The 27,301-nt window shown below is 43.3% G+C and overlaps 1 protein-coding gene across 2 annotated transcripts in view; it reads left to right on the top strand.

Annotated features, from left to right (window-relative positions):
* The first annotated feature begins 503 nt into the window (after positions 1-503).
* TMTC4 (transmembrane O-mannosyltransferase targeting cadherins 4) overlaps positions 504-27,301 on the top strand; it is a 71,587-nt gene continuing 44,789 nt past the window's right edge. Inside the window, exons 1-5 of one of the 2 annotated variants that reach the window (XM_006122464.4) lie at positions 504-656; positions 4,194-4,409; positions 13,347-13,462; positions 16,636-16,852; positions 21,459-21,546. In XM_006122464.4, coding sequence (XP_006122526.2) covers positions 516-656; positions 4,194-4,409; positions 13,347-13,462; positions 16,636-16,852; positions 21,459-21,546 — 778 coding nt within the window. In that variant the 5' untranslated portion in view covers positions 504-515. The remainder of the gene's footprint in view (positions 657-4,193; positions 4,410-13,346; positions 13,463-16,635; positions 16,853-21,458; positions 21,547-27,301) is intronic. The other variant, XM_006122465.4, reaches the window with a different exon arrangement.

Below are 27,301 nucleotides of genomic sequence, written 5' to 3' on the forward strand. Positions count from 1 at the left end.
GTTAATGCCCTTTCAGACTGTAAACTCCTTGCAGGGAGGGGAGGACAAGGCCTTCTCCTGCCTGGCACTAGTGTAATCTCAATATAAAACAAACGACCGCGGTCAATAATAAAGTAGGATGGGAGGGGAACAGATCAGTAAAAGTACAGTCCTTGCGTGCCTGTCTGCGCACGGCTCGGCACACACGCGCGCAAAGGGAGCCACACGCGCCCGTGCCAGGGAAACAAAGGTTTTTGTGAATGAGGAGCAAGCTGCAAGCCAGCAGGCAGCAGCCGAGTGGGCCTGCGCAGCGCGGGCTGGGCGGCCGCCGCTTCCCCGCGCTCTTTGTGTGTAGCGCAGCGGGGTGTGGCCCAGCGCAGCCCCCTGCTCCCGCGGCCGCCGGCTGAGCCAGCTCCGCTCCATTCTCTCTCCCCGCCCCGCCCCCTTTGTTCGCTCCGCGGTGCGTCACGGCGGCAGCCACCAATAGACGCAGGGAGGGGCGGGGCGAAGGAGGGGGTGGGGCAGGCCGCGGGCCAATGGGCTGTGAGGAGGCTTTCAGGTGGCAGAAGCCCCGGCGGGGCCCCTCCCCCGCCCCAGCAGCGGCGCCCGGGCGCGCGGAGCGGGCAGAGTTTCGCAGCCCGGGTGGGAGATGCCGCTCTGGCGCTGTCTCCTTGCAGGTAAAGCTCGGCCGGGCGCGCCTGCTGCGCTTGCCGCAGGGGGCCAGGGCTAGGGCAGGGGGCGCTGCAGGGGGGCCGGTGTCCCGTGCACCCCGCGGGGAGTGCGCTGGGGCCGGGCAGGGGCTCCGGGGCGTCCCCCGGCGGAGCCGGCCAGGGTTGCTCTGCGCCTCGCTAGGCGGGGAGTGCGTCTTTGGCGCCCCACTTCTGCCACTGTGGGCGGCGGGGGGCAACGCGGACCCGGGTCGGCGTGGCGAGCCCCGCTCCCTCGTTCGTCCCTGTGCCGCTCCCAGCACAAAAGAGATGCACTGGGCAGCGTGCGAGCCGCGGCTTCAGCTCTGGAAACGTGTGTGTGTGTGTGTGTAGTGGTGGGGAGCTGTTTTGACTCTCGAAGTGCTTTCTGCACCGGTCTCATTCCCCGCCTTCTCCCGCTCCCCTGCTGCCGTTTCCCCAGCAGAAAAGTCCTCCGAGTACAGGCTCCGGAGGGCGAGCTCTCTGCCTCTCTCTGCTGTGTCATTGGAAACTAGGATTAAGTTTCTTGATTCCCCAAACAATGCTCTTGGCAAGCTATATTCTTATACGGGGACCATGGGCGGATCTCCTTTGTCCGATCAGAGAGGCACTCTCATGCAGGCAGAAACGGCTGGTTCCGTTTGACATGGCACACCGTCGTTAATTCACAAATATCAAAGGAATCTGTTTCGGTTACAGTAGAGTTTTAAGCTCCAGCAGTATGTTTAGATACGCTGCCAGCTAGTGGAATGTGGTGTACAATATGTAATATATTAAATACCCAACTTTTCTTTGACATAGAAAACAACCTCTGAGAATGATATTTTTGTTAGGTATTGTGCCACACCAGTCAACAGTGAAATGGAGATATGCACCATCAATGTATCAGAAAGAGAGCAGTTATCAGACCCCAGGTGGTATGATCCCCTGGTATCAAGCACATGGTTCAGTCCTGCTCAAACAAACAAAACGTGTGTTAATGTTTCTTTCCCCATATTCAGTATTCATACTGAGCGTTTTAACAGTTCTGCCCACATAATGAAGCAAAATTGACCTATCCCTTATATAGGTCCTATTAAATAATGATGGCAAGTATACTGGCTGCTGTTTTCCATTTTCCTCATTTATAAGGGGGAATTTTCTGGGAAAGATGAATTATGATCAACTAGTGAAATTTCTTTGTATTAAGTATTTCTATAGTGGTCATCCCTGCAGTATGAAAGTGGTAGCATTGTATATGTTTCCTTGTGATTAAGAATTACACTTTTAATCTTTCATTGATTGTAAATGAAGAGTGGATTACATTTGAAAATAAATTTTGTTGTTATGGTGGTTGGTCTATTTTTCTCTGCTTGATAGTTTTTTTTTCTTTTTTCCCCACTGTTTTCCTCTGTCTTTCTCAGGTCCATACCACTTAACACCTGCATCTCAACAGACTTGTGTACCACAATAGAGAGCTTGAGGGGCACATCTCAGGAGTGTGTGTGTTCACCTGCACATTTAATTTCACAGGCTAGGAATATGTAGTCGGTTTCAAGGAACCTATGAGTTCCACTGATAAGCTCTTCAAGATTGACAGTTATAGCGCAAGGAAGTTTATTGCTTCCATTGGCTATGCTAGCAGAGCTTTCAGACTCCACAAAACTACTTTAGACTTTTTCCATCTTAAAATAGATAGAGATTGAATTTAAAAAAAACCCACTACTAAGTTTCCATAGGTAAAATCATAAAGGCAGGAAATGCAAAACTTAAGATTTTGATAACATTAATAAAGCTGAGTTGCAAAATATATTTGCTGTTCTTTCTCCTTATTAAATAGGTATCTGGTTATGAGCCTATTTTATTTTTCTGTTGGTAAGATGTATATTATAAAATATGCATGATGTGCTGCATGACCTACTAAACTTTGTTGATGGAATCTTAAACTTGTGATTCTTGACCAGGTTTGCCAATCCTCCAGGATTATCCTGGAGTCTCCAGGAATTAAAGATTATGTCATGTGATGAAACCTCCAGGAATTCATCTAATCTGAACTGACAGACTGATTCTTGACTGATTTTTTTTGAATGCCAGTTGTAGGACCTAATTTTCTAAGAATTCTGTGCACGTTTCCTGTTGAAGTCCCTGTAGTTCCACATATGGAGTCCTTGGAAAGTTAGATTCTTCATGTTTCATCAACTAGGGACGTTAAAACTAATCAACTAGTCGATGGAATTGCCATCAATTAATCGATTAGTCGATAAAGGCATTTCCTCTTTGAAATAAAGCAAGTGCCTGCTGGGCTATTGCTACATTTCAAAGGCAGAAGGGCCCTGCGGCGTTCCACCTTTAAAATGTACAAAAGCCCCAGCAAGGGCTCTTGTGCATTTCAAAGATTTAAATGCTACATGGAGCAGGGGGCCAGCCGGGGTCTCAGAGACCCCCGCTGGCCCCAGGCTCCATGCGGGGCTTTCGCTTTGAAGTGTACAAGAGCCCCAGTGGGGACTCTTGTACAGTTCAAAAGTCGAACGCTGCTACTGCGCCCCTGCCCCTTCCCACAGAGCTGGAGCTGGGGGAAACCGGTTTTTAAGACAGCACCCCATTCTCTCCCCCTCCCCTCCCCTCACCCCCCGCTGCCTCTTTATGATAGAGGCAGCAAAGGTGGGCGGAAGCGACTAGGAAACTATTGTGTCGACTATCCGATAAGCTTTTGCTTATCGGATAGTCGACACGTCACTTACAGCTGTATCATCAATGGATGTACTTGGGTTTATTGTGTCCTAACTGGTGTAATTGTGTACATTAGAGATGTAAAAAGTGTTGTCTTTTGTAAAAGTATAACCACTGAAATTTCAGTGGTTACACATTTATACACAGGGGGAGGCAGCTCCGTGAGTGCCAGTTCCTAACTGCCCCCTTCCTGCACTGCTGCCTCTGTGTTCCCCAGGAGCTGGTGCTCACAGGAAGCCTGCTTAAAAGTTGACTCGCCGTGAGCACCAGCTCCCACCTGCTTTTCCCACCCCTGCACTACTGCCTTTGATACAGAGGCAGCAGTGCAGGGAGTTGTGTGTAACCGTGAAGTTTAACCGACGATCCCAGGCTCTTTAGTTAACTATTTAACTATGTATTCTAACACATCCCTGGTGTACATAGTATTCATCACCCTCAAAGAACTTCATAAGCACGTACTAATCCTCACAAAGCACGTGTTTATGAAATGTGTGGTATCCTTATTTGGAAAAATAAGGAAACTTGCGTCCAGAAAGTAGAGTGACTTGCCAAGGCTTTTGAAGTAGCATGTGTCAGAGTAAGGATTATAACTCAGCTCAATACTCAGACCATAGTTAACCATGCTTTTCTACTTTTCCCAAATGTGAAATTATGTTCAAAGTGGTTTCAATGGTAATTTAAAAAAAATCTTTCTTTTTACTCTAATTTATTTCAGAATTACATCTCACCTGTGTAAAATGCCATGTTTTCTTATTTTCATTTCTTTAAGCAAAGCAAATGGTGTTTTAAATGTAACTATACTTTGCATTTGTTTTTCAGATTTGCAGCCAACATAATGCTGGAGCTCCACAGTCGAAACAAGCATTTCACAGAATGGCACAGTCAGAATTTAATTTGGATCATGAAATATCATGGTTTGTGCTTCCCTCTTATTGGGCTAAAATTATTGTTGGACTCCTTTCCTGCATGTGCTTTGCTAACAGCTACGATGGAGATTTTGTCTTTGATGACTCTGAAGCTATCCTCAATAATAAGGTTTGTGTTTATCCTGACTTCAGTTGTAGTAGAAAAATAATTAACTTAAACTGATACTACCAATTTAATTGGGCCCAAAATTAGACCCTCAGAAAATAAAAATGTGGAGTTCAATTTTTCCTTTGCCATCATCCTTTTTTAAAATTATCATCTGACTGTGCAAAGCGTTTTAACAAGTAAGCCACTATTTCTGTAAACGCTGGACAAAAGTTATACATTACTGCTTTGTTGCAAAGCAAGCAGAAAGAGCACACTAATCTAATGAATCCTTACTCCCAAAGGTTTATTGACTACTTGATTTGATGCTGGTCCACAAACAAGGAAGCAGTAATGAACAAATAGATTACTTTGCCCTGGCTTAATTCTCTTTATCCAATTGCGATCCATTGGCCAGCTCAGCACTGATGTTATCAAGGAAGAGTAGCAGCATCTATTCTGAATGAAATGTGCTTTGCTCACCTATGTACTGAGGATGAAATTGGCTAGATGTGCACAATGTTTGGGCCTGATCCTGAGGACACTTGTGTACTTTGGCGTGTGCACATGAAACTATTTACAGACGCAGTCTTATTCCCATTAAAATCACTGAAGTTAGATCCACAAAGGAAATTTAGATGCCCAGTGGAATTAATAGCACTATACTTGGCACCCAGGCTTCCCATGCATTGTATGGAGCATGTCAGGTACTTGAGGAAGAGATTCACAGACACCAACCAGTTGATGAGCAGGAAATCACCTAAAGTAGGCGATGGAAGATGCCAAGGAGAGCGGCAGGTCTTAGTCCTGTCCCTTAAAAAAGATTAGGTTTCCTAACTCAGGACTGGAGGGCGGTGCCATCCTCTGCTCAAGATTCACAGTTATGAACCCTCTCATGGAATTAGATACACAATTCTGGTCAGTCCTTGCTTATGAAAAAAACAGAGAGAGAGAGCCCTCTACCCCATTATCAGCAGTACCCTTGTGATTAGGCTATTCACTTGAGATGTGGAAGATCTGGATTCAAATTCCTGTTGCAGATCAGTAGGGATTGAAACCTGGGTCTCCCACATCTCAGATGAGTACTCGAATGACTGGGCTACTGAGTATAAGGAGATACACACGCAACTCCAAAAATCTTGACCTGCTCACCAGTGTTTCCTCTAGCATGTTCTATCCAGAGGGTGGGAGGAAATGAGGGGTTGAATTTTCTTTTGGTTGGGTTGAAATTTCTTATATCAATATTGAGAGTATGTGTGGATGTGCATCACCAATAGAAACAAAAAACATATATAACTTTAAACAGTGTGGGGAAAAATATATTAAAACAAAGGATTGTTAACATGGAGCAATGCTTACAATGTTTAATATGAAATCAAATAAAAAAGAAAATGAACACTACCCTTGCAGTACATGTATTATCATCCTTTCTAACAACTCAAGCTAGTAAATACACCAAAATGTATATTATCCACACATAGCTCAGCTTTAAGATGATAAACTAATTTATGAGTCAGCTAGAAATAGTCATGCTCTCCTTGCAAATATTAATACAATATTTATTGACACTGGAAAGGAAGGTAAAAGGTATTCAGTCAGGCTTATGCGGTTTCTCTGGGGAATGTTTAGGATCCATGCTATACATGGGATTCATGCTATACAAGAACAAGTGAAAGAGGCCCGTAAAAACAGATACAAGTTCTGGTTTGACACTTTCACCTTGTGTGAGTCACCAACTCAGATTAGAAACCCTACTGCAAATTAATACATGGCTTCAGGGTTCATAGACAGATCCATGTTTCAAAGAGCTTGCAAAGAAGGTTTCATCCTACTAGAAAACTAGCATCACACCTAATACTTCTTTCTTCTAACTTGTATGAGCCAGAACTCTACCATATAAGAAAGATCTGGTCTTAATGCAATACAATTTACCGTGTTTTAATTAGGATAAAAAAATTAAGATCAGAGTTTTAGATATCTGCAACACTCCAAAAAAAATCTGTTGTTAATCTTTCTCTCTTACTTTGTACTATTAACACCTATGTAATCTTTGTTTGTAATTATGCAAATATCTGGGGATGGACGGACGGACGGGCGCACACGCACGCACACACACACACACACACACACACACACGCCTGCTTTCCCACCATCCCTCCAGCCCAACCAGAGAAAAGTGCTATCTGGATTACAGCAAGCGAGTCAGGAGGCCACCCCAAACAAGCTGCCTCTCCTCCGCCTCCACCTCACTGCACAGATGCCAGCACCCACCCACTCCCTTCCCTCCATTTACTCCTGTGCAATCTGTTCTCCCCAGCTGAGCTGGGGGCTGGGATAAAATCCTGCTTCTCAGACATGCAGGCACCAGCAGTCTAGCTGGGAGTTTGGACAGGACACAGCTCAAACTCAGTCTCCACCCTTCCCCCAGCTCACTCCAGGACACAATCACAAACTCTCTCCTGCCTCCACCTCACCCCAAAGCCAGCACCCACCCATTCCTCCTTTTCCCCACCAACTCCCTGCAGTCAGCTGCACCCCACCCCGCTTCCCAGCTCAGGATGCTCGAGGACAGTGCTGGGTTTCTGCCTCTCTCTTCTCCCCTAGTGCAGACCAGACTTTCCAAACTCCCCTCTGACTCCTCCCAGCCAATTACTTCCTCTTTCTCCCAAAGGTCCCTACTCTGCAACTCTCCTCCCAGCTGCTTATTCCCTTCTTCCCACCTCCTTATCTCTCCTCCCTGCTGCTCTTTAAGCTCCTCTGTCAGAAGCAAGCAGCTCCTCCCCCAGCTGAGTTCTCTGCCTGCACTGGAACCATGAGTGGGGCTCAATAAATGGTCACTCAGCTAACAAGGAACTTAGCTGCTCTCCCCCAGCTGTCCTTTTTAGTCATACCAGATCTGCGAGATGTGCTCTGAGCAGGCCTATTGGATTGGTCCTCAGAAATGAGTTAGGTAGGGGAATACCTAGTCTGAGGATTCTACCAGGGTTTAGGCATGCCATATGAGGAGGGATTACAAAGTCTGGGACATTTTAGCTTAGAAAAGGGGGGGGGATATGATAGAGCTCTATAAAATCACAACTGGTGTGTGGAGAAAGTGAATAAGGAAAAGTTATGTACTTGTTCCCATAACATAAGAACTAGGGGATCACCAAATGAAATTAATAGGTAGTTTGTTTAAAACAAACAAAAGGAAGTACTATCTCATGCAACACACAATCAACCTGTGGAACTCCTTGCCAGAAGATGTAGTGAAGGCCAGGACTTTACCATAGGGGTGTATGCGAGTAGTTGACTACCCAATAAGCCTATGCTTATTGGGTAATCAAGGTGACTACTTGCATTCTCCCTCTCCCCCGCCTCCAGGACTGCTGGACCTGATGCAAACTGTGACCGAGCAAGCCTGGCTCAGTCCTGGCTCGGGTACAGGAGCTACCCCGCCTGGCTCTCACTACATTTAAACTACAGAGCTACAGCGGGGGGGGGGGGGGGGGGGAGAGGGAGAGTGTAACTCCTCCCTTGTCATCTAAATTCCATCGACTACACTATTAGCTATTTACTCACTTCCTAACATCCTTACTTTAACAGACTTCAAAAAAAGAGCTAGATAAATTCATGGAGGATAGGTCCCATCCTAGCTATTAGCCAGGATGCGTAGGAATGGTGTCCCTAGCCTCTGTTTGTCAGAGGCTGGGAATGCGTGACAGGGCAGGGATCACTTGATGATTACCTGTTCCGTTCATTCCCTTTGCGGCATCTGGCATTGGCCACTGTTGGCAGACAGGATACTGGGATGGATGGACCTTTGGTCTGACACAGTATGGCTGTTCTTATGTTCATAAACAAGGGGACTGAGCAGCTCAGCATCATCAGTATTGAGGCGTTTTGTGGATATGCAATAGCAAAAATTGAGGTGCCTAAAGGGCTAGGGCTCTTAAGGAATTTCAGCACCTCCAGGGTTAGGCAGCAGATGAGTGGAGTTTCTGAGAATCTCAGAGGTAACAACAATGGTGAACTTAAGCACTCAAACTGGTAATTAAACACATAAATCCCTTTGTGGATCAAGTCCTGTGAGTTTTACCATAGGCTTCGGTGATTCAGATTATGGTCCTGAAGGCAGTGGAAGGCTTTCCATTGACTCCCATGGGTGACCAAGTGGATAAGGTTACTCTTGTGCAGAAGACTTTGCAGGATTGCCTGATGGTGAGTTTCACTCAGCAAGCATTCCCAAGGGTTTTCATAAGGTAAACCCCAGCTTAAGGGAGGGAGTGTGTTTCATGTTCCCTTGTAACATTCCTGTGGTAACAGCAACAGTTGATTGAATAGAAAACAATATAAAGGACATATTTGCTTTTTTTTAAAAAAAATCCCACCGTTTTTAATGTAGTAAGAATCTTGTATTTTTAAAAAAGCTGTTTGGCCAATGACTGTTTACATTCCTTAGCCAATTTTCAAGCTACATGATTTTAAAACTGTGGTCTCCAAAACACTAGCCACGTTTGGCTATTTGGCTGGTTGAGAGTGGCTGGTTTGCTATAGCAGTAGCCATTGTAGTGGCTACTGCTTCAGAACTGATTGGATACCTTAAAGTATAAAATCTTATTATAGACAGTTTAAGGTGTGGTCCTACAAGATACTGTGTTCTCAGTTCCAGAGATGCCTCCCAAGGGGACCATGTAACAACTTGTGAGAATGGGCTGTTCAGTGGAGCCTGACCTTAGTCTAGTGAACCTAGTCTCATCTAGGAGGTTAGGTCTAGACTACAAATTTTTGTGGGAAAAAGCTACACAAAATGCTCTACGCATTTTGAGTAGCTTTTTCTGATTCTTTTGTCGGAAGAAGCTTTTCCGACATTTGGCCTGCCTACACTGGGCCAAAAGTCAGAAAAAAACCCTCTTTCAGAAGCCCCCTTCTTCCTCGTGGAAGGAGGAATACAGGGGCTTCTGAAAGAGCGCGTTTGCACTTCTGCAAAAAAAAAAAAAAAAAAAAAAGCAGAAGTGCAAACGCATTCCCTGGACGCAGTGTGGTTTTTTCAGGAAAAAACCCTGCAGTATAGACATAGCTGGAAATAAGAGTGGTAGAGGTGGTAAGAGAGGTACATAAAGCAAAAAGAAAAGGAATTGATACAGAAAGTCTCTCTCCCCATATGCTCTTGACACCAAAAGAATGAAGAGAAGAATACCGTAGTGGTGGCCCTAAAGCCTTCTGGAAAAAAATATGCTCTGTGTTTTGAAAAAAACATGGTTGATTATAAAAATAGTCTACCACAGTTTGCATTTCAGCATCCTACTAAATTATCATTGCTCAAGTAATTTGTAGTGTGTTTGTCAGCCATACCCTAAGCTAGAAAAATGTAAATACATACCATACATTCTGTAATCTTTGTATCTGTAAAATGACATACTTCTGGGAAAATATGGTTCTGCAAAGTTTTAACTGGGGGATAATCATGCAGTTTCATTTTCTTAAAAAAACTGACATTTAAACCAAGGTAATGGTGTGTGTAGTTGTTTCAATCCAGTTTGTACACTTGTAATCTTCCTCCCCAAACGTCTTTCCACATTTACCTGACAAACTGAAACAATAACATTTATCAGCACACACAAATGTAAATAAAGCTGTTCTAAGATTCTGGCAGCAGGCAAGGAGAAGAAACTAAATCTATTGGTTAAACAACCTCATTTTTATTTATGCAGCCCACCCTTGAAAAATATGGCAGTTTAATTTATTTCCTGATCTAAATCTTGGCACATTTCTTTAGAAACTGAACCGGATTTTGTTGACACTAGAAGATTTTAATAAAGAGGTTAGAGAAACATGTAGAATATTAAATCAGTACTAAAAATGTAGAGATGAGTGGTTATGAATTGGTGAGGAGGGAAAGTAGCTTAATAAATGCCAGTTTTATTTTACAAAATACTACATGGTATATTTTATTTTCATTCTGTGTGAAATACAGAATAAAGCTTTCTATAGATTTGATTAGCCTTGCTTTGCCAGTGTTTTCTTAGGTACCACTGTATGACCCTTTTGTTAACTTGCTAGCCCTCCCCACCATACTTTCCTGTTTTAATGAAAGATGTATTGTTAGTTGGCCCCACGCCTACCATGTTGTGGTTCATTAAATTATTGGCTTTTATTGGTGTTCAGGGTTGTTTTCCAGATGCTTCCTTGTAATTTAAAACCATATTTTTAGTGGTGCACAGCAATGGTTTGTCTTTATTTTTTTGGCAAAGCAAACTTAGATTAGCAGGAATTTCTAGTATAGTATTGAAAAGTATCTTTTCCATGTGCTGCTATATAGAAGAATTGACCTTTTCAAGTACAGCACCCTGCTATGCATAGGCTACTTCTAATCAAATATTTAGGGATTTCTGGGTATTCACTTTCTGTTGTAGTGGAGAAAATCATGAATAACTTTTCCAATAGATGCGAATTTCTTACACTTAAGAAAAAGCAAACAGTTATGTTTCAAGTATAATCCCATGAAGGTGAATAAACTATTTTACATAACTTTCTCCAAACTTCCAGCGTTCAATGGGCCAGTTTGTTGTACCAAATAAAAGCAAGCAGGATCTTATGAGGGGGATAAGGCAAAAAGCCACATTTATTGTAAAGATAATAATAAAAAAAATAAAGAAAAGATAGAAGCAAACAACATTGTTTAACTACTTAACCCTTATACATATAAACATTCATTCATCCATTCATTCAGGTTCTGTGTATTGTTATAGTTACCAGCCTGGAAGTTGCTTGTGACAGAATACTGGCCAGGTATTCTGTACACAAGTGATGGTAGTGGGGAGCGAAGTCCTGATCAGATGCGCATCTGAAGCTCCTGGTAGGCTGGCAGCAGAACCTTGGACTCTGATTCCATAGTTTTTTAGTCCAGTTCTTATAGGAATTTCTTCCCATGCCAGTCTATGGAAATTGCTGCATCATGCTGATGTCTCCAGGGTGGCTGCCAGGTGCTCGTCAGTGATCTCATTGGGTGGACCTCCAGTACTTGGTTTTCTCCACTTAACACCTTTTGGTTGCACTGGCACCTGACGCCTTCTTCAGCCCTTTGTTGCTGTATTCTCAGGCTGGCACCTCTCAGAACCATTCATTCATCATCCAAGCACTCTCTCTCTCTTACATACATTCCTAAATTAATGTTTCCCATACAATATTTTTGTATAATAATAACTTTACATATATCAGAGTTGTAGTTACCAAAAGTTTCTGGGTGGTATTGCTTAAAACATTCTCTGAGTGCTGAGTAAAGTTACAATGTTTTAAAGAGAACAGGGGTCAATTATGTAACAATGCCCTTAGTCAATTACAGGGCTTGGCTCCCATAGCAGAGTTAGTGGCTTGACAATGCATTGTTACAATGTATCTCTGCAATGTCAATTTCAAGCAGCCCCTTGCACAAGCTTGAGCATGCCCTGGGGCACAGAGGGGGGGCTGTTTCTGGCTACATAGGATTATATTCTTAATAGTTCTAAGTTACATGACCTAATACATTATATTCTAAAGACGCAGTAATAATAATAAATCTAAACATTTAACAATCTTAACAAATAATAATAATAAGAAGAAGAATTAATAAATCTAAACACTTTAAGTTGTGGGGAACAAATTATGGGGAGTCACTTCCATTTGGAGGAATCATTTTCAATACATTAATATGTTATCCCTACAAGTTCAGCATTTCTGAGGTCTGGAGAATTCAGGTCGTAAGTAAGTGAAATCCAATCACAAGATATTCCTGGATATTTTGCTTTGCCTGCTTGTGATCAACTCAAGACAAAAAATAAACTTGGATTAAATTGGGCAAAGTGTTTCCTAGTTGCAGCATTTAGAGACTATGTAAAACTGATAGTTTGCATTTTTATGAACATAGTGCTGATGTTGAGTACTATTTTCAATGTTGGTTAAAAATCTGCTAGCACAGCACAAATATATTTTTGTACCTCTTGTCATAAAAGAGATGCTATTCAAGTGTAGAGTAAGTAGTATATAGGGCAGTGGTCACCAACGAGTAGATCAGGATCTACCAATAGATCTTGGACCCTCTGACAGGTGATCGTGATTGGTTTGTCTGGCTCTTCAGCTGCCCCTTTCCCCGCTGCCCTACTGCTCCTTCCCAGAGCGTCTCCCTGGGAGCCACCTGCTTGTTGTGCAGGGTGGGGGAGACAGAGGCAGGGGGCGCTGATGTCACTTTGTGCCTCTCCTCTATCCTATCTTCACAGAGTGAGGAAGGCGGGGCCTTGGCGAAGGGGTGGGTTGGGCACGGCCTTGGAGGAAGGGGCGAGGCAGAGGTATTTGTGTTTGAGGTAGATCTTGGACTGACTTAAATTCAAAAAGTGATCTGTGCTTAAAAAGATTGGAGACCACCGATACAGGGGAACTTGCTTATAGGCTTGATATGTCAGAAACAAAGAGTACTAGTTGAATGGTGTCATGTGAAAGGCAAGGAAGCCACCCAACAAGATTTTAAAAAGAGCTAATCAATGGTTGTCCTCTTTAATCTTTTGCTTTACATCTTTCTTGCTCACATTAATTGTTTTTTACTGGTGCTAGTAGAAAAAATGGTAGTTTGCAACAACTTGTGCTGTTCCTATTTCCAAAGATCCTAGCTCTAAAATAATATATATATTTATTTTTTTTTACAATATTTTCCATTAAATCTATTGGGGTAGAACATCAGTTGATGGAAATCAGCATAGCTCCATTTGAAATTCATGAAACTATGCTGACTTATGGTAGCTGAGGATCTAGTCCACCATAATTAAAGGAATACAAGAGGGTATTGAAAAGGCTGGGAACTATTCCAAACACTAAAACGCTTAATAGAAAATGTCTATAAAGTATGGTCATGCTGGTGCTGGTCTGTCTTGTATGTAACTGTTCTCAATCCAATTGATTTATCTAAACTGAAATGTTAACAGTGTTGATGCTAAACATATATTCTTCCAGGACCTCCGGGCAGAAACTCCACTTGGTGACCTGTGGCATCATGACTTCTGGGGTGGCAAACTCAGCAGCAATACCAGCCACAAATCATATCGACCACTTACGGTCCTAACTTTCAGGTGAGACCTAGTGTCATGCCATAGTACTGGACTCAGTTGTTTATTTTGTTAACTGACTTTTGGTTTTGTTTTGGAAAGTAAGAGACTTTGAGGGAAGTGAAATTTCTACTACAACTAATTTGCAGTACAGGGTGGCCCTGCTATAGGTCACCCCGGTCTACATCGGTTCTGCTCTAAAGTCCTTGTAGGAACTGATGCGCTATAAGTCCTCCCATTCCCCGCTCTTAAGTCACACACAGAAAAAAGCCCCAATTTGCACAAATGGAAGTCACCTGTCAGAAAAAAATGTGGTGCTTTAAGTTGTTTCACTATAAGTCCTAGGTTTTTGGAATGTATCTTGGACTTATAGCGAGGACGACCTGTAAAAATACTACCTTGCTTAATTCCCGAGACCTGATCCTGCAATAAGCTCCATGCAGATGAACTCCTATGTCCCACAGTGTGTAGCAGTTCAGAATCAAAGTGTGAAATTCACCCTTATGCAGAGGGGCAGCACAATGGACTTTCTTGATACATAGACCTTTTATTAAGGGTGTTAAATTGTGGTTAGCTGGCTAATCGTGTAGTCGATACAGTTTATATTGACTACATGATTAGTTGCTGAGGACTGCTCTGCTGAGTCTCAGTGGGGGTAGCTCCAGGAGCAGGCTTGAAGTAAGTTCCTTCAGCCTTTTCATGGAGCTGCTTACTGCAGGCTGTGAGCCTTGTCAGCCACTCCTCCCAATGTATAAGGTGGGCAGATCCAGACTTCTTCACACCCATTTGTTCTCAGTAGGTGGTATTGGACAGTTACTCCCCTTTTTCGGTTTGACACTAACTCTAATGGTGAGATCAGAGGTAGTGTGCAACCTTGACACCTTTTCCTCCTTGCATGATTGAGGAAGGGCTGTGACTATCTTAGGGATGTATAAAACAAGTACAAATGTAACCGTGTATACTGTATAGGGATGTTAGCAACTAGTTGCTTCCCCCACCCTTGCTGCCTCTATCAGAGAGAGGCAGCGAGGGTGGGGAGCAGAAGTTGGTGCTGTGGGGAGCCAGCTTAAAAGTCAGTTCCCCCCAGCATCGTTTCCAGAGGAGGCAGAGGTTAGTGGAGACCAGGCGCTGCACATCTGCTTTTTAAATGAATTTAGAGCCTGCCAGCTCTTAATACATTTAAAAAGCTGATGCGTAGCGAAGGGTGCGCAAGCCAGAAATCAGATGTCTAGGCTCGCACCAGGTCCCTCCTGCTGTGCTGCAGCCTTTATTCAGCCTGTTTTTAGCCTGCCGGCTCTTAATGCATTTAAAAGGCAGAGCTACAGCAGGGTTAGCTCCTGGGGCCGGGAGCTAACCCCGCTGCGGCCTCCCCGCTTATTGACTAATCGACTAGTTGATGGAAATTCCATCGACTAGTCAGTTCGTTGATTAAATTAAAGTTAACATTCCTAACCATGTAACAGTTAAAAAACTGAGCGTATGCTGCAGAGCCTGCAGTGCAGCTGGCTTGCCCGCATCTGGGAGCAGCTTGCACTGCACGACACATTCCAGCTGCTAGCCCTGCTCCCGGGGAGCTGGCTGCGCTGTGGGCTCCACAGTATACGCTTTATACTACAGAGCCTGCAGCATGGGCAGCAGCTGGCTCCCTGGGAGCAGGGCTGGGAGCCAGTGTGTAACTGTAACAGAAACCGATAAGCTTAATCATTTAAATGGTTACACGCTTACATCCTTAGACCATCTGTGACAATGTATTTATATGCTTAATACAGTGTGGCCTAGATTCAGTTTGGGCTTCTAGGCACCGCAGTTATAAATAATGTAAATGCCTAATATAGGCTTCCGTATATTGCATAGATCCTGTTATAAAATGATTCTTTTCCTCTTCAGGCCTCTAAGACTCATTCTAACTCCAGTAACGCCCTGGCTAATTTAAACAGAAAATATATATACATATGTTAAAAAACATGACACAATAGAGGAGCACATGTAGGTGGCCAGTGAAAAGGTATTTCTTCAAGTAACAAATTGGCCTTCCCGAACTCCCTTAAGACTTTGCTTTTATGTGTATTGTGCATTTATAACAGGTTAGATCATCACAATGGACTCCACTTGAGCCAGATGCATGTTGGCTAGACACACTGGATGAAATCCATTATCTGTATTTAGTTTCTGTAAGTTTTTAACATAATGCTTATATTGTACAGAAAATTGTGGTACAACCCTCCGCCCCGTTCAGCTTTCCTTCCTAGTATAAACTCCTACACAGAATAGTCATCCAAATAACCCGACCACTACCAATTCCCTCTTCACATACTTCTTCAACCTGCCTTCTTTAACTCTTTCCATGCACACCCATTAGGTGTCCCCGAAATAATGCTGTTTCCGCCTATGCCCATTTGATGATGATAATTTGTTGTGCCTTTTCATTGTGCAAAATCCCAAAGCACATCATGTAACTGTATGTGTAGAACACCACTGGTGTGGAGAATGAAAGCCCAGCAACGAGAGGGCCATACACAGTGTGGGGGGAAAAAACTGGGTCAAGAATGTTGTGGAACCCTTTTACTTTTTTACTGAAAGTGTCCTAGGATCTTTCATGCCCTGAATGTCAGTTAGGAGTGGGTGGTGTAGATTTAAAAAAAGAATACATTTTTTAAGGATTTACCTGAAAGAACACTCTGTTACACCATCCTTCCTGCTTGCACTTCCAGGAATGTGCATATGCACACACTACCTCTGAAGTTCGCCTGTGCCCTCCATAAGGTTGGGCTGCTTTTCTGCAGGACTCTCCAACCTCCTAATTTTTACACAGGGTGGTATCCCAGAGCATTAGGACATGCAACTTTACAGTTATGCACTGATAAATAGCCACACTTGCTGTTTTTCCTAGGTGGTGTCTTGTAAAGGTAGTGGTGGTGCATTAATGGGTGACTGACTGCTACAAATTGGGACTGGTGAAAGGATCTGGGTGTTGTTAAATAGGGAAATCCTCTGAGAGGATCTGGGCCTTGTGACTGGGGGCTTGTGGGGATAATAGAACAATGGTAAGATGCACGTGTTAGATAGTATTTTAAAATGTACTTTTCATAGTAAGCTTCTCATATAAAGGTTGTTTCTCTAAAGGGTGTTTAGTTTTTCTTTGTGTATCTTCACGCTCTCCTCTGACTCTTAATCTCAATGTTTTTGTTTTTATGTAGAATTAATTACCTTTTTGCTGGAGGCTTTCACCCGGTGGGCTTTCATGTCCTCAATATAATACTGCATTGTGCTATTTCTGTGTTAATGGTTGATGTCTTCTCGATATTATTGGGTGGGCTACAATACAACAGTAAAGGAAGAAGGCTAAATCTTGCTCCAAAAGCATCTCTTCTAGCTGCTTCACTGTTTGCTGTGCATCCAGTGCATACTGAATGTGTAAGTACCTAATAGATCTCTGTATAACGTTTTATATCTCCAAAGTTTCTGATCAACACTAATTAATCACGCGTAATAATATGGTTAATATGTTCATAAGTTAGTGATTCTACAGGGCAAGTTGTTATTTAGGGCAGTAAAAGTAAATGATCTAAATACAGTAGATTATAAATGCTCTATTGTTTCAGGCCATCCATCTTTAATTAGTGGCTGAAGAGCACATTGCTGGACATGAGTAGCAGAGGAGAGAGGCATGAATAAACTGCATGCAAGTGCTTAATCACTGCTAATTCCTTTTTGCCTTATGTATATAAACTGGAATCTCAATTAGGAGCAGGGAGATTATATTGCCTCTCTGTTTGGCGCAGGTGCAGCATTGCAGGAACATAGAGGCTGGTTCTGGTGTTTGCAGTTTGAAAAAGGTGTTGATAAATTGGAGAGGGTTCAGAAAGAGAGCCATGATAGTTACCGAAGACATGGAAAACATGCCACATAGTGATAGACTCAAGGAACACAATCTGTTATCTTCACAAAGAGAAGGTTAAGGGGCTGACTTGATTAGTCTGAAGTAAGAATACAAAACAAAAATTTGGTAATAGACTCTTTAATGTAGCAGAAAAGGGAGTAACAAGGTCTAGTGGCTAGAAATTGAAGCTGGATAAATTCAGACTGAACTAAGGTGCACATTTTCAACAGTGAGGATAAATTGGAGCAGTTTATCAAAAATTGTGTTGGATTCTCCATCAATGGAAATATCTTAATTTAAAACTAGATGTTTCTCTAAAAGATAGGCTATAAGTTCAATGGTAGTTATTGAATTTAAGCAGGTATAAATTCAAGGAAGTCCTATGATTTGTGTTACACAAGTGGTCAGATTAAATAGTCACAGATGGTACCTTCTGACCTTAAAATCTTTGAATATGCATAATCTAACAGGAGTCATTTTAACTGCTTCTACTTTGTAAATTACTAAAGAGTTTTAATTCTAATTTTCAGCCTCTGCCCTAGAAGTAAGTGATCTTAAATTTGGTACAACATTTATTTTCCATACATAGCAAAAGGATTTATTCCACCTCTTTGAATCAGATCCTTGGCCCTGCTCCATCACTTTTGCACCATGGTGATGGTGAAACAGAGAGAGGCAGCTGTACTAAACAACTTGCTGGGGAATTGCCTTTAGGTAGTAGAATCCTTGGGTGCAGAGCTCTACATCAGGTTTTCCTGTCCCCCACCCTTAGAAGGGGTGTGTGACCAGAACATTCTGCATTTCAGCAGTCTAGAGAATCTAGAAAACAGTGGCTATCAGTATAAAGTTATTATGCTGGGAGTGAAAACTGTTCCTGGCTGCTCTTAAGACCAGATGGAAAGTGCAGCTTCTATGCTCCTGGGAATATAAAGTGAAATTTCAGTGCAACCTGAATGATAAAGTTGCTGCTACCTACCTCTTGAGAATACAGACTATTTATTTTGCTTCTCCTGCTGTGATTCTGCAAATCACATATTTGTTTAAATTGGGCTCTAAATGTTACTCAGGCCCCAATTCTGCAAGCTAATCTGCATGTGTGCAGGGGGTCTGTTTGTATGAGCTTGCAGGATTTGGCACTAAAAGCATATCATTTGTTTGTTTCGGAAAGAAGAACCTAACCTGCTGAAAATAAACACGCTTTTCTAAGGTCAGATGATGCACAGCTGTACTTAATCTGTTAAACAATGAATTGTAAGTCTTTTACTGTAATAGTCAAGGCATTATGTGCTTCTAGCACATACACGTGTATTTCTAACCATTCAAACAGCACCTCCCATGATGCTGAAAAAATCAATTGCCTTGAAATTATGACAACCCATCTCTAAAATTAGATGGCATGTTTTGACATCTGATAACTGTGAAGAATGTCAGTTTCCTGTTTTGATTTTTGTTATGTATAAACACAAGGAAACTAAAAGGTTTCATATATAAAATGGATATTTTAGTCTTGGTAGAATTTAAATATAAATTTGTTATGTCAGTGTGATTTTTCTAAATAGCAGGTAAGAACTACTGCTGTATAGTTATGTCTTTTACAAAATAAAAGTGTGTGTTCTTCCTGTTAACATTTGAGTAGTAAAATATTGCCTGTGAGGTGGAACTTTGATAGCTAGTTTGATCTTAAGACACAGTTTTAATTTTACCTTGAGAACTGAGGGCCTGATCCTGCACCATTGTCTCACCCAAATAGTGCTGTTGAAGTCAGAGACAACAAGTAATACAGGGCCCTTTGCTTTAATATATTGTCAGAAAAGCGCAGGCTTGCTCCAGAGTCTACATTTCACTCTGAAACCCATACCTTGCCCAACAGAAGACTAGCGGAGGAGGAATTCTCTTTCCACTCCCGAAAAAAATGGCAGAGCAGCAGCATAGCCTGAGCAGTCTCTGTAGTCCTTGAGTCCCCTCCCTAATTGGGGTAAGAGGAGGATGACAACAGGTGGGTCCAATCCTATTTTCAATGTGCCTTTGTGAATAGCTGCTCCAAGAGCACTAGCAAAGGTGTGCTCTAACACTCTAAAGGCTTAAGCCAAACCCACTGAAGTTCCTGGAAGGGCTTCAGGGATTTGGATCTGGATCTGGATCTTTAGGTACAGACCCACTGTGTGGGTTGTCCACATGTAACTGCTTCAGATTATATAAAGAAGTCTGTGTAGAGAATGGGGGAAGATCATTAGGTTGTCCTCCACTCTCTGCCTTTGGCTGTAGTAAGTGGAGTCCAGCTTATTCTTTAAAGCATGAACAATTGGCTCGCTTGGCTTATAGCAGTGTTCCTGCTAACAGGCAGCTCCGCTTTGTTTATCTCAGCGGTTCCCAACCTTTTCCAGATGGAGACCCATTTTGACAGTTTAGGAAGACTTGGTGACCTAAGGCAATTCAAAAATGGGGGGAGGAGAGGAGGCAGAGCCACCTGGGGAGATACTTGGTAACACTTTTGAAATGTAATGGTGACCCATATTTGGGTCCTGACCCATAGGTTGGGAAACCCTGGTTCATCTAAAGCAGGGGTGGGCAAGAGGCGGCTAGCGGGCTGGATCCGGCCCACGGCTGCCTTGCCAACACGCTCGCTACAGAACGGGCAGCCGGTTTAAACAGCAGGCTGTTAATTGCGCTGCACTCTGCGCAGGGAGGAGAAAGCTTTATGCATTGTTCCTATGCCTTAGCAAAATCCTCAAGCTCCCATTGGTCAATAGGAGCTGAGAAATTTTGCTGAAGGCAGGGGCAGTGAAAGAAGCCTCCTCATTCCCCCCCTCCCCTTACTTCCTCCCTCCCTGTGCTGGAGCAGAGCCTCATGGAGCAGGTCACCTAGCACACAGGCAGGGAGTTTGCAGAGTTGCTGACTGGGAGCTGGCTAGGTAAGTGCCTCCCAGCCAGAGCCTGCCTCTGGCACCCCACCCCTTCTCTCCCCCAACTACCTGCCTCAGACCACCACCCGCATCCTCTGTATCCCCTCTCCCCACCTTCTCCAGGTCACTACTCCCTCCCAGACCCTGCACCCCCTGCTGCCCCCCTCCCCCAGGTCAGAATTCTTTCCTGTACCCATAACCTTTCCTTCACCCTTCACCCCATTCCCCACTCCACATCACCACCCAAGCCCCCTTTTGCACCCTACTCCCAAATCACAACTCCCTCCCAGACCCTGTACCCCCTCCTGCACCCCTCCCCCAGGCCAGAATCCTCTCCTGCACCCATAACCCCTCCTGGACCCTTCACCCCAAGCCCTTATCCCAGATCATAACTCCATCCTTCATCCAAACTCCCTCTCAGACCCCACAGTCCCTCCTACATCCCAGTCCTCTATCCCAAGCTCCCTTCTACTTCCCACCTGTCGTCCCAGACCCCACGCCCCCTCCACAGAAGTGTGGCCCTTGACCACTTACAAAAATCTTGGCGTGGTCCCTCATTATAAATTATTGCCCACCCCGATCTAAAGGCTCCGCAGCCACTGAGCCTCATGGTTTAGTTAGCCGTTCCCAGCCAAGAGGGGTGTGGGAAGCCGTGGCTTAGGCCACAGTGCTTCCCATGGCTCTCCTTGGCTGGGAATGGTGAACTGGAGCTAGATAAACAAAGCGGCCTGCGGCCCACTTTGAGAAACACTGGTTTATAGGTTAAAGCTGTCTTTACAGCACATGAAATGTACTCTTCTGAAGTGTAAAATTCTTCTTTCAATTTCCAGTTTGAGGTGCCACAGCTGCACGTTTGCTAGTGCCCAAAAGTTGTCTCCAAGAATTATACACATTTATGGCCTGGTCCATGGCAGACTTTTCATTTACTTGAATAGGCTTTGGATCATGCCCACAATCCTCTCTCTTTTTTTTTAATTAGTAAATTTTCTGGGGGTAAAAGCGAAACCATCCACTGACTTCTTGTTGTCAAACAAATGTTCCGCCAAAATCAGGGAAAATGTCTCTGGTCTTACAACATTTATTAAAACAGTTCACAGAAATGGAAAAAGTGACAGTGATTATGTTCATGTTATATTTTCAATCAATTATACTTGTATATTTTCTCATGTTTTCTTTAATAAATACTTTTGATAAAATGGATTTACTTTGTTTTTATTTTCTTTTTCTTTTTTCCAAGGTTTCAGGGATTGTTGGCAGAGCAGACCTGTTGTGTGCCCTGTTCTTTTTGTTGTCTTTCCTTGGCTACTGTAAAGCCTTTAGAGAAAGTAAGCATTATGTTTGCCTCTTTTGTGTAATTTATTTTTTTCACAGTCTCTGTAAATTACAGTAAACTAAACTATCAGCTTGTCATGAGCAATTTTTACTGCTCAAATTATCAGGAAATACAGAAGATCTGTTTTTAACAGGTGCATGTCACTAGAGGGGAAAAAAAACCTTTATACCTGTCTTCTGTTCTAAATTAGACACACATTTTACGTAAAAGATATGTTCTGTTACATGGTGTTTTTTTAATGAACATAAAGGCATAGATATATTTCATGGTACAGAATGACAGACTAACTTTCCTTTTTAATGTTTTTGATATGCCTGTCAACATTATATAGAAATGAATTTTATAAGTCTGACTTGTATTTTAATTTACATTCAAGTCCTGCTTATTTAATTTCCATGATTAGTCCCTCTGAATTCAGTAGAAGTGCTTGTGCATTTACCCCATAATTTACCTTCCAGTTAAATAATGTTCAGAGTTCTGAGTGTTCCATTTGGGAGAAAAAGTTGATGTCTGTTTTTCTATGCAGCCTTGGTACATGCCTTGTAAATAAACAAATCCTGCTTCTCCAAATGCAGGAGGAGCCAAAGGCAGAAAAAGTTTGTTTACAGGCCCAGAATTGTCTGTCAGCACTCTCACCAAGAATATTACTTCTCTGAGGGGGTTATACTATGTGTACAAACTCAGATTTCTTCAGATGCTCATGCGCTCTTGCTCTCTCTCTGGTCTTATATTTTCTCTCATACATGCTTTCCCCTTATGCAAAATAATACTCAGCAAAACCCCCTGTGCGCTCTCAATCCTAAATTCCTGGGCAGGTTCATATAACCCATTTTTCTTAAGTGCAGATCTGTGATATAATGCATCATTACACTTATTGTTTGAAGGGTAGATTTGTACCAATCAATCTCAAGGAAATTTTAACTTAGAACAAGGTTTCCACCAGCTCGTAATCTGTTTAAGGTGTACGGAATTTGGCCCATAGGCTTTAGTTCACTGTAACTATATTTAATATGCATAGTCCTTTCAGACAGAGATGCTCTTCCAAATGTGTGGTATGGTATTTGATCTGAAAGTTACTTGGCAGTACAGATACTTTGGGGTCCTATTTACCTGAAGTTTATAGAAGAATATATGAATGTATGATTATGAAGTTATACATCTGTACAGAGTATTGCAAATTTGGCGTTAGCATCTTAATGAGCTTCTGCCAAAAATTTGGATGGGGTTAAGGCCTATTTACTGGCTGTGTGAGTTCTGGGGTAGAAGAACTTTGTTATATTACTTCTCTAAGATATGACACCCTACTGGCTACTTAAATTATTTTTAATGTCAGTGTTCACATCTAAATTTTTGTGTAGCTTGTGACTATGCCAACTAAACTGTGTTTCATCAGAAAACTCTCATCAGAGGATGCGGACCTCTGCTTGCCGGGATGTGGTCCCCGAGGCTCAAGGCACCCCCAGCTTTGGGGAGTCCATGCTGGCACTCCAGCCCCCCTGCAACCCAACTGCGGGGCAGGAGCACCCAAAATCTACTAGGCTGGGCCACCCTAGGCTCTAATGTGCGAGGGGAATGTGGGAAAGGGCTAAGTCAGTGAGGGGTTTTTTTGTTTTTGTTTTTCTTCTCTCTTGTGTGCAGCCTCCAACTGATTTTTCTGTGGATCAGTGGCCCCGACCCAAAAAAAGTTCCCCACACCTGTTCTACACTATCATTCTCACAAGAGTGAGCCAGACACCATCTTGTATTTTCTGTCTTCTAATTTCTCTGCATGTGGGTCAGGAAAAGTCATTGGAGGTTTTAAGAACAAGTTAGACAATCACCATCATGGATTTCTCGGTGTACTTAATTCTGCCTCTGTGGGCAGGATTGGAGTAGATGACCTCTTGAGGAATTAGTTTAATTTATTCCTTATGCTATGTTTATTCCTTATGCTATGTTTCCCTGCTCTGTACTAAATCAAATAAATTAAAGGCAACTTTGTGCATGCAATGACTCTCTGTGAGACCTGTTGATGCTGGTAGATATGTGGCAGAGGTAAACATCACTTGGAGGCCACAGGAACAAGAAATTAGCATGACTTTTACAGACTTTAAAATAAAAATATTCCTTCAGTAAGACTGAAAATTATTGAAAAGAATGTTTAGATTCTGATCATACATATTCTGACTGTGCAATACAAAAAGACTAGACAGGTTGTTTTAAGGAGCCTTAGTTACATTTTTAGCCATATTGTGCAGAAATCTGGTGGAACTCTTCATTGTGTAGAGGGGATAAAGAGTACTGCTTGGGTAGTCTTTTGGAAGCTGTGTACTGCAGACACTGTCTTCATGGTACTATTCACAGGAGACAGAAAAAGTAAAGCTCAAGAAAAATTCCATGAAAGAAACAGTCTCATCTATCCTTAACCCCTCATCCTTGTCCCTTGAGGTCAGAAGATGGCCACCGCAAGACACTGCTTCAGAAAACCAAGTTCCCATTAGGTTAATTTTTGAAACTGACGACTCTTGTGCTTTTGGCAAATTCCTATAAAGTACTTAAACCAGTGTATTCTGTGTAACAGATGTGGCATGAAAACTGACCTTTTAAGAATATTTGATGTTAACAGATATAATTAGTTTTTATTAAATTGGCTTATCAGGGAAAGTCCAATCAACCTGTATTTTATCTTCTAGGCCAATTCATCTTTCTGAGTTTATGATGGCCCTCGTACCATCACCTTGGCACTGGTTTGGGGAAAGCAGTCTAGGCTTCTGCCCAAGAATTGTATCCATACTTTTCTGATGATGAGTCTGAATTCAGTTCCCTTCACCTAGGAGACTTCCATAGCTGCCTCAGCTAATATATCACAGATACAGTTTGGGGAATCATAAATCATAAATGTGTGTGTTTACAGATGTAATCAGATACTGTGGAAAGCATCATTAGGCTCTGTAGCAGGCTGCATGGAACTTGGAGGGGAGGAGCACAGATTGCAGGAGGATGCGTCTCCCTCCAGATTCCACACATGTTGGCACAGGCTGGTTCTGTTCTTCAAGTGGGCTTCTAGTCTGAAAAGGGGCTGCAAAATGCTACTTCGTGCTTTAGTGTGTCTGAGTTCTGTTGCAGGGCTGATACACCCCGTTACACTTTGGGGCAGGGAACAAGGCAGCCAAGGTTGTGGGGCAGGGTATTCCACTTCCTGAGGCAGAGTCCTTTATTAACCTTAATGGTAGTGTGGGGCGGCCTGTCTGCCAAAATCAATACAATCACCCCTGTGGTCAGGGGAGTGTGGCATAATGGCCAGAGTTAATATCATTGGTGGGGTGAGCCTCAAGTAGGTGGTGGCCAGGATACAGGGACCCAGGCCCTCTCTCCTTCTCCACCAGGGCCCTATTGGTGGCAGGTAAACCTGTCATTGGCTTGTCAGGTTTCCAACTGAAACACGCCAAGCCCTGAACTGTTTCTGTCCATTACCCTGGAAAATTCCCCTGGGTCATTTCCTACCCAAGTCTCAGTCTCTGCGATCCCCTGGCCTCTCTAATGTCTGTGATGTCCCCTGTCTGTCTGTCAGGGTTTGGCTTCATCTTGCTGGCCTCTTCCTGGGAGTGCAGGTGGTCCTCTCTGCACCTCTTTCCCCTCTGTCAACGCAGACTGAGCTTTTATACCCAAGCTCCAGCTGGAGCATGCCCAGCTCTGTGTGTGGGGGGGGGGAGGGGGGAAGATGATTAACCCAGGGGATGGGAGGAGGCAATAATTTTTGATGGGACTCCACTCCAAGAATTTGGTAAATGGTCAAGGGCTGCACTCTGTGGTATTAAAAGAGGAGGTGCAGGATGGAGGTTGAGTGCAGAAGAGAGCTCAGGGCAAGGGATTAGGGTGCAGGAGTGGGCATGGGGTCTAGGAGGTTTTTTTTCTGAGAGAGGAGTAGTTCTGGCGTGGGTCAAGAGATAGGAGTGCAGGAGGGAGTGCAGGGTCTGGGGGAGGGAGTATGGATACAGGAGAGGGTTCTGATCTGGTGGAGGGGTGTAGGAAAGAGTTAAGGTCTGGGAAAGAGTTGTGACTAGGGACTGGAATACAGGATGGGGTACAGAGGGTTTGGCTTATGACTTGGGGCAGGTCACTCCCATATCCCTCCTCCTTAGACTCAAGCTGGGTTCTTTTTTTGCACACATCTTCACTAATAATAAAGATGACTCACTTAGGCCCTCAGTGATACCTGTGAGCCGATTTCCTTGGTGGGTTTGCACACAGGTAGGAGAGTCTGTAAACAGTTCTGCTGATACGCCAGCTGCACAAGTGTGTGTGTATCCTGGGCGTCAGGCACACATATGCAGCTGACACTTTAGCCCACACTTCAGTGTCCTCATATCTTTTTTGAGAGAGCTAGCTAGAGCACATCTGGTGCTGCAACTGAACTGCAGATTGCACCACTGGTTGCAGTATAGACAGCTCCTTAGGTGTGTTGGTTCTGCAGGTCATGCAGGAGTAAAAAAGCCACAAAAGCAGGGTTTTGTCTCTCTGTATGCTCATATGATCAAATATTTAGAAAGAATGGGCCTGTTGAGCAAGAAGATACCATTTTACACTCAATAGGAGGGAACCTCAGAGTTGTGAACACCTCGGGAATAGAGATTGTTCATAACTGACAAACCTTATGGTGATTCTTTGAAAAGTTTATAACTGAGCAGTGACTTAAGTTTGGAATCTTTACTATGCAGAAGAAAAATGCTGCTTTTAATCGTCTTAATTTAAGTGAAACTGGGACAGAAGCAGATTCCATACCTTGTCAAATCATTTTAAACTTTCTCTTAAGTTTTTTAGTAGGGATGTTAAATTGTGAGTAATTAACTAATTGAATAGTCAATGCATTTTGCATCAACTATTCGATTAGTTGATAGGGTGCCCCCACCTGTGAAGTGTAGCAACAGCCTTAGCTACACTTCAAAGGTGAAAGGGCCGTGTGGAGCCCAGGATCAGCAGGGGACTCCCCCGGGCTCTGTGCAGTGCTGCCGCTCTGAAATGCCGTGGGGAGCCCAGCACCAGGCTCCTCATGGCATTCAAAATGGCAGTGCTGTGTGGAGTCCGGGATCAGCTGGGACTCTCATACTGACCCTGGGTTCCATGCGGTGCTGCCACTTTGAAACACTGCGTGCAGCCTAGGGACACCTCAGCTGGCCCTGGGCTGCATGCGGTGTTTCAAAGTGGCAGCATCGTGTGGACCTCGGGGTCTGGCCCCAGGCTCCACATGGTGCTGCCGCTTTGAAGTCCCCCTCCTCTTTCTCACCCCCTTGCTGCCTCTTTCTAATAGAGGCAGCAAGGGGGGGGGGAGCAAATGCTTATCAGATAGTTGACTAGTTCTTCACATCCCTGTTCTTTAGTAGTTTATATTTAACTCAGGATTGTACTGTTTGCTTTTTTGTCTTTATTGCTGCTTGATTGTGTACTTCAAGTTCCAAATGAGGTGACGGTTGACCAGTCCCTTTATATCTCTGGTGTTTGTAATTCTGAGCTTCTTCTATAATTAATTTTCAAAGTGTAATTGCACTTGGAATAATAGAAACTGAAATATTTCCTGTTCATAGTTGAAATCCTTTTATCTCTGAACTTGAAGTGTTCTCCTTATGCCTGCTAACTTGGGTGTTTAATCATAAGGTCCAGAAATGTAAGTGTGTGTGTCAGTAACTGTAATTGGAGACCCTGTGGAGATCTATGGATTAAGTCTCAGTTAACTGTTGATATTACATCGTCTTTTAACTCTGACCAAGATG

Source organism: Pelodiscus sinensis, chromosome 1 (genome assembly GCF_049634645.1).
Source record: "Pelodiscus sinensis isolate JC-2024 chromosome 1, ASM4963464v1, whole genome shotgun sequence".
Classification (NCBI taxonomy): domain Eukaryota; kingdom Metazoa; phylum Chordata; order Testudines; family Trionychidae; genus Pelodiscus; species Pelodiscus sinensis.